Below are 15,298 nucleotides of genomic sequence, written 5' to 3'. Positions count from 1 at the left end.
CGTAATTAAAGTGGAGCATACAAGGTGACTGACTAATGCATTGATTCATAGTTTAGATATAAAGCGTTCCATGGCCGATAAAACTTCAAATGCGAGGCGTTGAAATTCTGCACCCTTGCCTGCGGTCAATGCATCACTCAAAGAGGTGGAGCTCCGTCCCCTCGCCGCGCCCCACTCGCCCAGCTGTCAGGTGGGTTGGTCGATTGGTGGTGCAGCTGAGCCTGCCAAGAATTGCAATGCCAGTGACCACACACACACACACACGTACACGCCCACCCTCAGCTATTGTCCGGTCATGTGTCCACGTAGTGCACAAGACCACGGACACGATAACCGCGGCCACAGCGCTGAGTGCTTTCTGCTCATGAATTTTTAAATGCGCGTGGAAATATCCTCTTGCGAATATTTCCTCTTTTATTTTTTGTTATTGTTTTTCAAACTCCTGCATATTGCATGTCACTGAGGTCAGGCAACAAAATTTCTAAAAGCCACCAAAGTTCGGCCCGACTATTGCATCAAATTTTCAAACTATTTCGCATGTGCGCTATTAGCTCCACCCACACACCACCCACAACGTTTCATTCCTATAGACAAAGTTCCTTGAGAACTTATAAAGAACTCATATATATTCTGTTGGATCCGACAGCCTTATCAATACGTCAAGTATTCAGGCAACCTGAAGAGAGATAATGGTATATATAAATCTAAGAGATAATAAGATTCGCATGACAATACTATATATATGTATATATATAGCAGAGTCCTATAGTTCCCTTCTCCCTTTCCCATGTCAAACGAAATCAGTGCAAAATAAAATCACAACCAAATCGTTGGCCCCACAATTTTCGACTCGGACACTGTCGCGACATTGCCAATTAGATTTGATGGCAATTTGCGCTAAAATGTTATAAAACAAAAGCCCAAGTGAGGGGGGCGTTGGCAGGGGGGCGGGCATTGGCAAAGCGAAAAAGAATGTTAAGCGGCAAATCGCCACCCCTCCCCAACACTTTTGCAACATGTCACGCTTGAAAACATGGGCAGTTAGAGAGGGAGAGAGAGAGAGAGGGCGAGGGAGAGAGCAGTTGCGGACTCTGTGGAGGCGTGACAGGACGTACGCTTATTTCAGTTTCATGAAACAGCAATTTGCATGTCTGTCTGTGCGCGCCTTTCCTTTTTTTTTAAGTTTTGTTTTAGTGGCTGTTCGTCCGCCCACGGGACTAAGTAATTGCCACATGCACCACATGCTGCCCGCATCCAGCAACAAGTGGAGCCAAGCAATTGGCAAGCATTTGCATGCCAACAATAGTGCAACAGCAGCAGCAGCAGCGAATGAGAGAGCGAGTGGGTGAGTGGGTGGTTGGGTGGGTTGGTGGTTGGTTGATTGGGTGAGTGGATGAGTAAAGGCTCCACGCTCTTTGGCCTGCTTTCAATTGTTTGTAAACAAATGCGCTCCACCAACGTTGGCCGTCGCATTGGAAATTCGCGCTCTCGCTTGGAGCAACGCATGCGCCAAAAGAAAAGCGCCAAAAACTGTTATACGCCGCTTATTTCCCCTGCTGTTTGACTGAGTCCAAGCGATAATCCAACGCCTCATGATCGGATGAAAGGAATTGAGGTATATTGGTGCGTAAATATCTCCCTATTTTCTTAGTTTTAATAATTTTAATCCAATTTTTAAATGCAGTCGACCGAAAAAAATATATTTATAGAACTTTAAAAGTAGCAGAAAATTTTTTAAACATAGCAAGTTTTTAATATATATTTTTTTTAAATTTATTATATATACTAAATGTGTATAAATATATTTATAGAACTTTAAAAGTAGCAGAAAAATGTTTAAACATAGCAAATTTTTAATATATTTTTTTTTTTTTTAATTTATTATATATACTAAATGTATATAAATATATTTATAGAACTTTAAAAGTAGCAAAACATTTTTTAAACATAGAAAACTTTTACTATATTTTTTTTTAAAGAACAATTCCAATTTAAATTAAACAATTTTTAAACACACAATATATAGAATTATACAAAAAGGTAAGCAGACTACATTTAAAAACAAATGCTTGATTTATATTTATAATATTTTTAAGCCATATGCCTAAGCCCACACTGGAATATCAAACAATTTTATGAACATAACTTCAAAAATGCAAAAATAAAATATTTTGAACAAACTTTTCTTGGTCCCCTGTAAAATAAATATCTAGACATATTATTAGTTATTTTCTTGTACTTGTTTAGTACCCCAATAGAAAGGCCATATATTAGACGCTCGGAGGACTTTAATTAGACGCTTCACAGTAATGACTGTCTGTCCTGGGTTGATTTGACTGTAGTTTAGTTAAGAGTTCACTCAAACCTCTCGCTGCCCGTTGAGGAACATTTTTGGCTAATTACTCGACCATATTTTAATGGACCTTAGTGCGGGCCAAGTGAGCTCATATGGGCACAAATGGAATGGAATGAAATTGTTGGTCAATCGCTTAAGAAAATTATCATTAGAGGCAACGGCTGGCGGCACATTTGATTGACAGTGAAAGTGGTCTAAGGAGGACGCCTATGTGTGTGTGTGTGTGTGTGTGACATATGAAGAATATTTGATTTGAGCTGAAGTCGAGGCAAACGTCTCCTCAACAAATATTGAAACAGGCGTAATTAACTGCCTAACTGGCACATAATTAGCCACGACATTCATTAGTCTTGGCACCCGCTCAGCTCTAGCTGGCATTTCCATTTCAAATGTCCATTTCGCTTCAAAGTCAGCTCGAGGACAACTCTCTCCCTCTCTCTTTCGCTCTTGTATGCAACGCACGCATTTCGCATAAAAGAAATCAACTGAATTTTGCAATCAAATTGAGCGGCCTAACAAAACTGACCGTAGCAAATCGAATCGGAAAGTCCATTTCCATTTCGGTTTATAGCTGGCATCCAAAAATATTGAAAACAAATTTGCGCTAAACACTTCCAATTGCCAAAGATGATATTCGTTCATATAAAAATGGCAATAAATGCAAATGAAAAGCCATAAACACATGAAAACAAATCCACACACACACACACACACACAAGCACACACACAGACGCACACCGGCCTTTCGATGACCTCTGCCAGCAGCTCACCCATCCCTTCCCTCCCTCCCCCCGCAGTAGCCAATGCTCTAGCTATTGTTAAAAGTCAATTTTCAACGCCCATGGCCGATAAAGGGTGGAAATCGAGGCAGTTTTTCCGAATCGAAACGCATTTTCAATAAATTCCAATTATGTTTGATACCAAATTTGAATTCGGCCATGCGAATTACTGGGCCACAGATGGAGGCTTAGCCATATGGTCAGACCTCAGACGCCAGGAGTCAGGAGTCAGGTGAAGACTTTCATGGCCCATTTATGGAATTATGCCACACAATATATAAAACTTTGATGACCTTTAAAAACGCACAAGTGCTAGTGGACTATGAATTTCTCACAAAAAAAAAAAAAAAAAAAATCTAGGCAGAAAGTGCACAACTATAATATACCCTGTCAAATTTTTATGTTGCTGCTACCTTGAATCGAGATTTATGCCGACAAATGGAGAAACTTGTGTTTGATAAGGGAGAAATCTTAAGTAAATATGCAAGTCTTATTAATGTATTATAAGGTCTTATATATGGCATTAGTTAAATTTAATCTAATAACACAATTATCGATATGTATATATATAAATATTATATCTAAAATATATATATTGTATTTTATATTATTATAATATTACATTATTACATATATAAAGTGCAATAAAATCCTATTGATAAAGTTCATGATATTGATGCATCGATCTATTTCATAGATGTCGATAAAGCTTATCGAGGCCATATTAAAATATACTGGAAATCTATATGTTTTGTAGATAATAATGCTCAACAAAGTTTAATACCGAAACCTCTTCATGGAAATGGAAAATCATTAATAGCAAAAGTTGATCAACATTGAATTGAATGAAGTTGGATATCGAAATTGAAAGATTTTATGGAATGGACAAGTACTATGTATGCTATAGCAGATCCTATATGTCCTTAAGACTAATTAATATAAGTATGCTGACTGATTTATTATGAGCCATTACTAGATTGGGGAGGTATTCTATAGACGATCTTACTTGTCTCTAGTAATAATTTGCTCTGAGATCATGGCTTGACTCTATTCTATATGAATAGAAGTAATATAATATGTATATTTCAGATTAAACATACCCCTTTCTAACAGTTACATACATCTTAGTAAGACCAGCATACCCTCTTTACCCACTTTGCAATAGATTCCAAGCTGAGCCATGGAAAACTTTATGAGAAATTCAATGCGTGCATTAGGTACGATCTATATATGTCTCGCATATATCGCATATAAGAAACTTATAGTTGCATGACTTTGGCATACAGGAAGCATGAAATATTCATAGTCGAACTGGACTAAACGGAACCCTACAGGAGCTGGAGTCCCGTGCAGTGTCTCCCCCACATAATTAGGTTGACGCTGCCAAAAAAAAAAAAAACGAAAAGCAGGTGAAGGAAATGGAGCAAGTGGAGGGCAGCTACTGCTCCCAGGCAATTGCCGTGACGCAGTCGAAACGATTAGTTTTGTATTGGCCAATATACATATACATACATACATACACACATACATGTATAGACAATAGAGAAAATGTCATGTGGTAATCGTTAGATTTGTCGCTAAGATTGCGTTCACTGCGCTCCGAATTTGCGCTCTTATCAAGCAAATGTCGTTTGGTCTAGTCCCGGCCATAAGATAGGACATCGCATACCCCCAGCGAGCGCATTCCGTTTATTTCCATTTCGCATAATAAAGGTCATTGTGTTACGAGTATTATTACCAGTTCACCTCCAGTTCACCCCCTCCCCCCTCTCCCGTACAGTACAAAAAGGTTATGGTCGAACAATTTATATTATTAATGCTTCACATGTGAGCACACACACACACACACACACACACACACAGTGTAAACAATGTTAATGCTGAAAATGCTTTTAGTTTAACAAATAGTCGAGCAAAAAGAGTTTTGCATTCAAAGCCAGTTGAATTGTGTCGAACTTTACTCAATGGCAAATATGCATTTATATTTCAAGAGGTTCTATGCAACTAATTGCTAAAGAAACTTTAGATGTGATATAGGCGAGGGTGGTAACGGGCGTAAATTGCTTTTGAGTAAGACTGAAGGCATTTGGATATGATATATAAATATGAGGTTCCAATTTGGACTATATTTTGATGGCTTCACCTAATAAAACTTTGCATACAGTTTCTAGTTTACATTTCGCAATCGTACAATTAGAGCTGTATCTACAGATCGCCTAAAATAGGTTTGGCGTATAGAGATAATAGCCATATTTATCATAATTTGAGAGCTGGGATTTATAAATACTACAATTACCATGATATAATCCATAGATCCATAATTATCGATCTAGTTTGCAGATGATGTTGATTGAATGATATTATATGATATGGTATGATATGATATGATATGACATGATATGATATATGATATGATACGGTATGATATGATATATATGATATTATATGATATGATATGATATATGATATGATACGGTATGATATGATAGGATATGATATGATATATATGATATTATATGATATGATATGGTATGATATGATATGACATGATATGATATATGATATAATATGTGTATGAAATCAAAATAGCATCTTATAATATGATATGTGTAGTAGTTCATAAGGATATGCTACAATATGATATGATATATGGTATGACAAGATCAGACTTGACAGATCGGAAAAGTATTAAATATTAATGGGAAATGAAAGTTTTATAGATTTAAGTATTAATAATAGTTTATTAACCGAACTACTAAGAAATTGCGTAAAGACCTATTAGATAGAATAATTTCATTCATTCATTATTTCATAATATCATATTGTTTTTGTTTTTAGTAAATCCTAATTCTGTTTTGATGAATGTTCATTTATTTCGAAATTGACAGATCATTTGTCACCCGAAATGACCTAAGCACAGTTAAGTAGGCGCGCAGCTGTTAAATCTGACTCGAGCTTTACATTTTATAGAGCAGAAAATAGATATCTAAATATAAACAGTTATTTTTGAGGCCGATGGCTCGTTAGGTAAGAGCTGCAAGCCAAACTGCGTCTATATCATTTAAATGTCACAAGGATTTTGAGCTGTGGCGCTTTAGCAATTAGCCCGAAGGATAACAATGACGTATTGCAGGTGAGACGATGTGCGTGTGTGTGTGTGTTGGTATGTGAGGGAGAGTGTTAAAAATATTGTAGTTAAAGGCTCGTCACGGCTGTCCAGCGAGCGGCAAAGGACATCTAGTTAGCCATGAAGCTTAACACAAATTATGCGTTTTAGCGCACTACGAAGTCCTTGCCCCTTTTCCCTAGCCCCCTCCCTGTCCCACCTTGGGGTGTACTTAACAAATTGCCTGGCCAGCGATTGCATAATGTATGAAGAGCAAACCGACTGTGTACACAGGCAACTGCCGAGTCCTTGTTGCCCTTTTTTCTCTGTCTATCTGCCCATTTTTTTTTTTTTTTGGGGCTTTTTGCTAGTCCAAATCAAATAGTGGCCGAGGCTCGACCAGGGCCAATATGGCTAATACTAATGGGCCGCGGCGCTGAACAATGCCAATGGCAATTCGAGTCAAGCCTTTGTCGGCTGACGGACAATTGACGGCATATGCACGCATGGTCGGCTACAGATTTCGATCCGGATCCCCATCAGGCCCCACAGACGTATGCCTCACTCTCTGACTCTCTCTCTCTCCCTCTCTCTCTCTCTCTTTTCGTGATATTGCGCATATTAGCTTTGCACTTGAGCCACCCAACGGGCACGCCCACCCATCAAAAGATAATTTAATAGCCCCCCACACATCCACTCACACACACACACACATATATATATATATCGATCGTGTGAAGCTCGAAATGTTTTTCCGAATTGCGTGTCCGACTGGTCAATTTTCCGAGCTGCCGCAAATGAACAAACGAAACCGCAAATGAGAAACCAAACCAAACTGTTCTAGCCATTTGGCTTCGTTAGGGTTGGGCAGGGGGGCGGAGGGGGGCGTGCTCGTGGCATGTGTGTACCGCGCACATGAATTATTAATTGACAATTGCCGAAAATGTCCATTATCAGGTGGAAGAAGTAACGCAAAAGTAGGCGGAGAATTGGTTGGTAAAGAGCAAGGGAGAACAGAGGGGGAGGGGGTTGTAAGGGCCACGAGGAACGAGGTCAGTCTCTGTGCTGTATTAGGAAAATTTCAATTTCGTTCTAATGAAAATTGTGTGTGGCAAATGCTAGTTTCCCGTGCCCCCTCCACACTGCTCACCCCTCACCCCTCACAGAGAGACAATCCTCATAATGGGGTTAGTTGCTTACTTTTTCTTTTTTTGGTTTTTGGTCACTTTTTCTGCCCCTCGCCTCGCTTCGCTCGACAGAGTTTTTTTTTTTTTTTTGGTCTCTGTGCAGGTGTTTCCATTTCGGCCAATTGCAAATTACAACTTCCGTTAGCCCCTGTCCTGCCCCTGTCACACACACACACACACATGTGCAGCTCTAATGACATTCAGCAATGACAGCATTGAAATTACGCACCACAAAATTCATGTGTGTGTGTGTGCGTGTGTGTGGAATCGCTCGATTGGCCAACTGCTCTGCCTGATGGCTAATCAGTTTGGGCCAACTGAAGCAGAACTGAAATCATTTTGCCAAATGGCTTTTCCAATCTGATCGAATCGGTTAAATAAACCACGTATATGATTTATTATGCATTTACATTATTTGTTTTGTAGCTGGCATTACATAAGATCGACTGGAGAACAAGCCAACAACAGCAAGCTGAGCACACAGGCAGAACCCAGAGAGAAACGTAAAGCAGAAGCCAAAGGCAAGCATTAGCCGGTTTTGTACGCAGAAAGAGAACTCGGCTAGAACTCAGCGGCTTGGCTTACACTGACGTGTTCAAAAGTCGTTCAACTTGATCGCCAGAGAGAAGCAGAGGAAAAGAGAGAGAGAGAGAGAGAGGAAGAGCGAGAGAAGCAAACAACTGTTAGGCAGGTGAGAGAGCTGGCCGCGTGGCTATAGCAACCAAAACACTTCTGTTGACTTCAGCGAAAAGTCGCGAGCTGTGAGCTCTCGCTCTTAACTTTGTTCTTCTGCCATTGTCAACAGTCGCTAAACAGCAACAACCAGAGTCGGGTCAAGGTTTTAACTGTGCAAAAAACAGAAACCGAAACAGAGACAGTAAAAGAAGAAATAAAAGAAGTAAAAGAAAAAGAAAACTTAACGAAATGCTGAAACTTCTGCTGACGATGCTGCTGGCAGCTTTGCTGACCCGCCGCACTTTGGCCATTGCGTGCGGTGGCTGCGTGGACTTGGATGAGATCAACTTTGACAAGACCATTGTGCGCTTTCCCTATGCGCTGGTCAAATTCGATATTGCCTTTCCGTATGGGGAGAAGCATGAGGCGTTCGCGGAGTTTTCGAAGGCGGCGCACAAGGTAACGGCCGAGCTGCTGGTGGCCACCGTGGGCATCAAGGACTACGGCGAGCAGGAGAACAAGGCGCTGGGCGAGCGTTTCAAGCTGAATGAAAAACAATTTCCCGGCATTTTCCTGTTCAAGGGCAACGTCGATGAGTTTGTCAAATTTCCAGCCCATCTGGATGTTACGCTCGACAATCTGAAGACGTTTGTGAGCAGCAATACGCCGCTCTACATTGGCTGCGATGGCTGCCTGAAGGAGTTCAACGAGGCCCTCAAGAACTATGCCAACCGGCCGCATGACGAGCAGCTGGCATTGATCAAGGAGCTGCAGGCGAAGGCACAGGAATTGAGCAACAAGTTCAATGAGCAGCAGAACGCCAAGGTGTATCTGGTCTATATGCAAAAAATCAATGAGCTTGGCTACAGCTTTGTCGAGGAGGAGACCAAACGATTGCAGCGCCTCAAGGCGGGCAAGGTGACGGCTGCCAAAAAGTTGGAGCTGCAGCACCGGCTCAACATTCTGGACGCCTTCCGTGTGCACAAGTTAACCAAAGCAGCGCCAGAGAAGGCCAAGGCAGAGCTGTAAATCTCACAACTAGACAATTATCTTCCTAGAGAAAGTACCAAAATGCATACTTCTTAAACATAAAATAGGCACCCAATTGTGTACATTAAAACCTAACTGTTACCAAAAACCAAAGTATTTGTTTTGTTTAACTGTTTGCCATAGCAACGAGGACCAGGCGCTGTCTGCTTATAGCTGGACAGCAACGAATATATTATTTAGTAAAATCTTATTTAGATTTTTCGCCATATATTTTAATAAATTCGTTTTCTCCTTGCATCCTAGGAGTATGCACTTATTTGTATAATTTAAAATGCGCTGAAAAGTATGCAACAGCTGTTTAAATGCGGTGGGGAAATTCCCATAACAAAATATCCCTTATGCAGCAGCGTGAGAGCAGCCAATAGGCTGGGAATAAAAGAGAGCAAGAGAGAGAGAGAGAGAGAAGACGAGCTAGCTCGTAATTGTGCAAAGTGCACATTAAAATACATTAATTAAACTTAATTAATGCATAATGAATGTAAAGCTTAACAAGCCTTTTATAATTGTTATTACAAAAATGTAAGATTGTTCAATTGAGCGACATTTGCAGGCTGCCGATATATGTATGTTTACATGCGTGTATGTATGCATGCTGCATGATAAAGACTATGCATATGCATGTGTGTGTGTGTTTATGTGCTTGCGAGCTTCATCGGGCCGCGCTCTTCGCACTCATGCGACGATCGCAACAATGGCGAAGCAGAGGCTAAAGCAAAAGCGCATTATGGCCGCGTTCGCTTGCAGTTTTTTTCCCTCACTTGGAGCAGCGCGACCTCAGCTGTATGTGTGCGTGTGTGTGTGTGAGTGTGCTTGTGTGTCTGTTTGTATGTTTGCGTTGTTATCGCTCATTTTCACTTTAATATGAGTTTTTGTTGCTTTTGCTGTTGCTGTTGTTTTCTTTTGGAGTTTGCTCTTTTGTGCACGCTGCGCTGCTGGGCAGCCATATTTATTTGTTGTTGCTTTTTTTGTGTGCTGTTGGGGCCCGCAGCAGCAGCAACAGCAAACGCTGCAGTAAAATTGTGTTTTTGTTGCCGCTGTTGTTGTTGTTGTTGTTGTTGCTGTTCCGTTCGTATGCGAAAGTCAATGAACTTTTTCGGTGTTGTCTATGCATTTCAGATGGTGTTATTGCTTTTGTTGTTGTTTTGCGATAAGTGCTACGCCGGTGTTGGTATTGGTGCATTTGAGCATGAACAAAACACAAAAAAAAAAAAAAAAAAGCGGAAAAAATAACAAAACGAAATAAATTACTAATTTCCGAGCTACACAAATGCAACATGCAACGGGTTAATAATCAGCGAGAGTTTTTGTACAGCTTTCTATTTGCTTTTAGTTTTTCACAGATTTTTCGCGCTTATCGCCCAATTGATCCGACAATAATTTAACAGATCCGCAAGAAAACTGCCCGCGGCTTTGCCAATTGTTAATTCTTATCTAAAGCAGGCGACCTTTGACCCGCAGCTCACTCAATTTACAGCCAGCTAAAAAAAGGAATGGGAATGAGGAAAACTCAATTGGCGCACAAATTCTGCTGGTTTGCAATCAAATGCTGCGAAAAACACACAAACAAAAAACCAACAAGAAAAAAAAAAACAAAAAATAAAAGGGAAAATCATAATAGGGCAAACAATTTTCACACACTAAACGCAACCGCAAGGAGCAAGAGGAGCATCTCTCATGCCACACCTACAAAGGATATCATGCAAATGTTTGCATTTCCACGCAAGTGCACTACCCCAAAGACAAACGATCCGTCAGTCAATCAGCCAGTCAATCGGATGATCAATCGAACCCTTTTCGACAAAGGGCACTGGAAAATTGAAAGCGGATCGCCCACGCCGCCAGTCGAGCGCATGAAAATGAAAACCCTTTTCGGCTCATTATCATGTGCATAATCTTGGCTGCAATTGCATTAGACGTAACCTGAGTGCCCAATATGTGGCGTCGCCTTTTTTGGCCAAAGCCAAGTCATCCATCCCACCATCCATAAGGTTGCGTGTTGCGTGTCGCCATCTTCCTCACATATCTGAGAGAGAAGAGCCAATATTCAGGTAATATAAGGTGGACTACCTGCTGTGAGATTTACGTTTATGCATTTCATTTTCATTGTTCGTTCGCTTTTTTCCTCTTTCTATATATTTTTTGGCTATAAAACAGGTTCTGGCCATAAATTTATCTCGCGCTGCAGATCGAGAACTCTTCTATGCAGCCCGCCTACTAGTTGACAATCAGAATAAAAATTTATACATATGCATGTGTGTGTGTGTGTGTGTGTATGTGTGTATATATTTGTATCAAATCCTCTTTTGGCGCAGCACTAATCGAAGGGTTCGACGCGTCGCCGAGGTCAGGTCAAAGCAAATGCATTAACTGTGTAATCCCAGATATGAAATCTGAGCGAGGCGACGTCGCTTGACTTTAGAAAAACACATTTTCACGACTCGCCCCGACGCTCTGATGATCGTTTTTTATGATTTTCTTGTTGTTTTTGTTTCAGTTTCTCCTCTTCGTCTTCTCTTTTTTTTTGCGTCTGTTGCAGCCTCTGGGCTTGGGGATCGCGCTGGGCACAGGTAGCCGCAACACATTTTGAAGCGCTTTGCGCATTAAAAAACCAACTTTTTTTTTGGTTCGTTTAAATGCGTTTTTCTTCGTTTTGGTTTTTTTTTTTTTTTTTTTTTTGAAAAATGTTTCATTTTGAGGTTTTTGCTTTCCTCGAACCTTCTTCTGATTGCATTGCCGCGCCTCGGACTCGGACTCGCACTCGGCTTCGGACTCTGAGTCGCAGTTGCTGTCATGGCTTAATTGCCTGACGCAAAACTTGATCGCGCGCTGCGGGCGGGGCCAAGGCGGGAGCTGGAGAGGGTCAGAGCAGAAAAACTTCTTGGTCGATTGGCGTTTTGGGCCAGCCGGAGCTGTGGTCCACATCGTCACCGGCCATTGCACCGCGCATGCAGATAGTTTTGATGATGGAGCTGCAGAGTCAATGACTTGCGTGGCATTTTCTTCGACGCTTTGTTGTTGTTGTTGTTTTTTTAGCGCCCTAGCCAGCTACGCTTCAAAGAGTTCACAGAGAGTTTTCGGGAAAATGCAAAACGTGCAAGGCGATTGGAAACCCAAGCCAACCAGCATCTTTTCATATTCATATCTCTGTGTTGACAGGACGCCTTCGAGGTGAAAGCAAACTCAGGGCGCAGGGGTCGAACATCTATAGGAACTTCTCGAATTGAAGGTCCAGTTGCTGGCCCTCATCGACTCATAATTAATGTCAAATAATTGGCAGAAATTTGTTTGTTATTTAATTGTGAGAGTTTCGGCAACAAACGCAGCGAAACGCTACGCCGCGTGTCGTTCTGCTGCCGCTGCGCTGTTTTCACATTTTCCTCAATTACAATTTTCACAATTTCTCAATCAATTTTCTTTTGATTGGCCGAGATGCGGGCGCCCCATTTCGGCTACATTTGTTTAAGCTACGCATTGTTGCTGTGGCTGTTGCTGTAGCTGTTTCTGTATCTGAATTGCAATTGCAACATTTATCGCCCAGGCGGGTCATTGAACCACCAAACGCGCCCATGAATCGAAAATGCAGCGAGGGTCGTGTTCGACTCGCTTTTTTCTAGCTTTTCTGTATACAGCTATGGCTATGACTCTGACTCCTAATCTGACACTGACTCTTACTCTAACTCCTTTTCTGTCTCCTTCTCTGACTGCTTCTCTGACTCCTACTTTGACTCCGACTCCTACTCTGACTCCCACTCTAACTTCTACTCTGACTCCTTCTCTGACTCTCACTCCTTCTCTGACTTTTACTCTGACTCTAACTCCTTCTCTGACTCTGACTCCTTCTCTGGCTCCTTCTCTGACTCCTTCTCTGGCTCCTTCTCTGACTCCTACTCTCACTCCTTCTCTGACTCCTACTCTCACTCCCTCTCTGACTCCTACTCTGACTCTAACTCCTTCTCTGACTCTGACTCCTTCTCTGGCTCCTTCTCTGGCTCCTTCTCTGACTCCTTCTCTGACTCCTATTCTTGACTCCCACTCTGACTCCTACTCTGGCTCCTACTCTGACTCTGACTCCCACTCTGACTTCTACTCTGACTCTAACTCCTTCTCTGACTCTGACTCCTTCTCTGGTTCCTTCTCTGGCTCCTTCTCTGACTTCTTCTCTGACTCCTTCTCTGACTCCTACTCTCACTCCTTCTCTGACTCCTACTCTGACTCTAACTCCTTCTCTGACTCTGACTCCTTCTCTGACTCCTACTCTAACTCCTTCTCTGACTCCTACTCTGACATCTTCTCTGACTTCTACTCTAACTCCCTCTCCGACTCCAGCTCTTCTGCTAGCCCTGGCGTAGCTCAGTCTGGCCGGCTCAGTCTAGCGAAAGGATCCCAGGATTGTCAGGCGAGTGCAACCTGCATCTTTGGCTGTCATGCTGTGCCCCGTTGATCGCTATCAAAATGCAACTGCTGCAATTGCCATTGTCCTGCACAGGATTCGCGGCGTTCCCACAGTTAACACAACGCTGCATTGTCTACGCATTTGATTTTTGTTTTTCTCTTATTCTTATTCCCCTTTTTATATCAAAATCAAAGATCGAAGCCAAACCCAAAAGTCACATGCGAACAACGACGGCTGCCATGGCCAACAACAACAATAACAAAAATAACAACAACAACAGCAACAACCTGCCAGGAATCGCTTAAGGTTAACACATCGCAAACAATGGCCGCGCAAATGGACTAGCCACAGACAGCCAGACAGACAGAGGGGGGAAATCGGCGAGCGGGGCAACTGGCTCGCGGACTTGCAACGAGGGTAGCTGCAAACCAGTTTCGAGTACAGCCTGTACCTGTCGCACCTTAACAGTTGCCTGTTGCTGCTGCTGCTGCTGCCGCTGCTGCTGCTGCGGCTGTTGCGTGCCCTGCCTAATTGTGGAGGCAGAGCTAAACACAGATGCCAGTTGATGATCCCTCCCTCCCCTCACTACCGCCACTCCATCTCGCATCGAGATGCTGAGTCAGCGACCAAGTGGCAATTCTCTCAAGTTGCAAGATCGCGCAATGGAAATGGAAAATGGAAATAGAAAAGTATGGGACAGCAAATGCGATTGTGCAGGTGCCGATCACAAACGCAAACACAAATTGAGTGAGGGCATGCACAACTAGCAATTACCCTGTACACAGAGAATGCTAGAGCAGATATACAAGTACTATATAAGCATATTATATCAGTAAAACAAATATATATATTTTGTATCCTCTATTAAAATGAAATGATCTTAAATAAAATATGTATGTAAATATATCTCCCAGATCTCCCAATAATCTGAATAAAATAGTTGTATAAATATATTACTCTTCTACAATCAAGTAAAGTTTTGTTTTTTAAATATGTTTGTAATTTACTGTATTCCGGAATTAAAGACAAATAATAATAATTTGAAATATATAATAATAATAATTTTTGGCAATTTTATGTTTTATATTAGTCAATTTTATTTAATATATTTAATATTTAAAACGTATATATTTTTCAATATATGTTTTTACCAAGTATTTTATTTTAATAAAATATGAATTTTTTAATTTTATATTAGTCAATTTTTTATTAAAATAAAATTAATGTATTTTTAATATTTATGTAAATGTCTACTTAAAATTTTATTTCAATAAAGTATAAGTTTTCAATTTTAAGATTAGTCAATTTTATTTAAAAATATAAAATGTATGTATTTTAAATATTGTATTAATATTAATAAATACATTAGATTTTTAAAATTAAAAAAAATTATATTTATTAAATATTATAAAATGTATCTATTCTCAATATTAATGTATATATTTACTTAAAATTGAATTTTAATAAAATATTTATTTATTTTTATTTTGATATAAGCCCATTCTGTTTAATTTTATTAAAAATTTGCAATTTATACCCCTTTCCACAATTCCTACAGGGTATCTGTAAGAGTCACATACTTACTCAACTAACTCGGCCTAAGAACAACAGAAAGGCACAAAGTCAACAAAAAAGAATAACAGTGGCCAAAAAAGAACGCAAAAGAAAACACATGCAGTCACACGCACAGGCAGATAGAGAGAGAGCGAGAGAGAGAGAGGGAGAGGGGCAGACAAAGGACGCAGCGGCCAG

At 40.7% G+C, this 15,298-nt stretch overlaps 2 protein-coding genes across 2 annotated transcripts; both read left to right on the top strand.

Annotated features, from left to right (window-relative positions):
• The first annotated feature begins 6,057 nt into the window (after positions 1-6,057).
• On the top strand, positions 6,058-9,246 carry LOC6579852 (protein windbeutel). Its single transcript, XM_002005689.4, has 3 exons — positions 6,058-6,268; positions 7,855-8,119; positions 8,234-9,246. The coding sequence occupies exon 3, from the start codon at positions 8,353-8,355 to the stop codon at positions 9,130-9,132; it is 780 nt and encodes a 259-aa protein (XP_002005725.1). The 5' UTR covers positions 6,058-6,268; positions 7,855-8,119; positions 8,234-8,352; the 3' UTR covers positions 9,133-9,246.
• Positions 9,247-12,790: 3,544 nt separating this feature from the next.
• On the top strand, positions 12,791-13,594 carry LOC122757673 (putative uncharacterized protein DDB_G0290521). Its single transcript, XM_044010590.1, has one exon. The coding sequence runs from the start codon at positions 12,791-12,793 to the stop codon at positions 13,592-13,594; it is 804 nt and encodes a 267-aa protein (XP_043866525.1).
• Positions 13,595-15,298: the final 1,704 nt, after the last annotated feature.

This window comes from Drosophila mojavensis, unplaced genomic scaffold (assembly GCF_018153725.1).
Source record: "Drosophila mojavensis isolate 15081-1352.22 unplaced genomic scaffold, ASM1815372v1 contig_80, whole genome shotgun sequence".
Taxonomy (NCBI): Eukaryota; Metazoa; Arthropoda; class Insecta; order Diptera; family Drosophilidae; genus Drosophila; species Drosophila mojavensis.
Note: the sequence above shows the minus strand (reverse complement) of the source record. Positions and strands in the feature narration are given on the sequence as shown.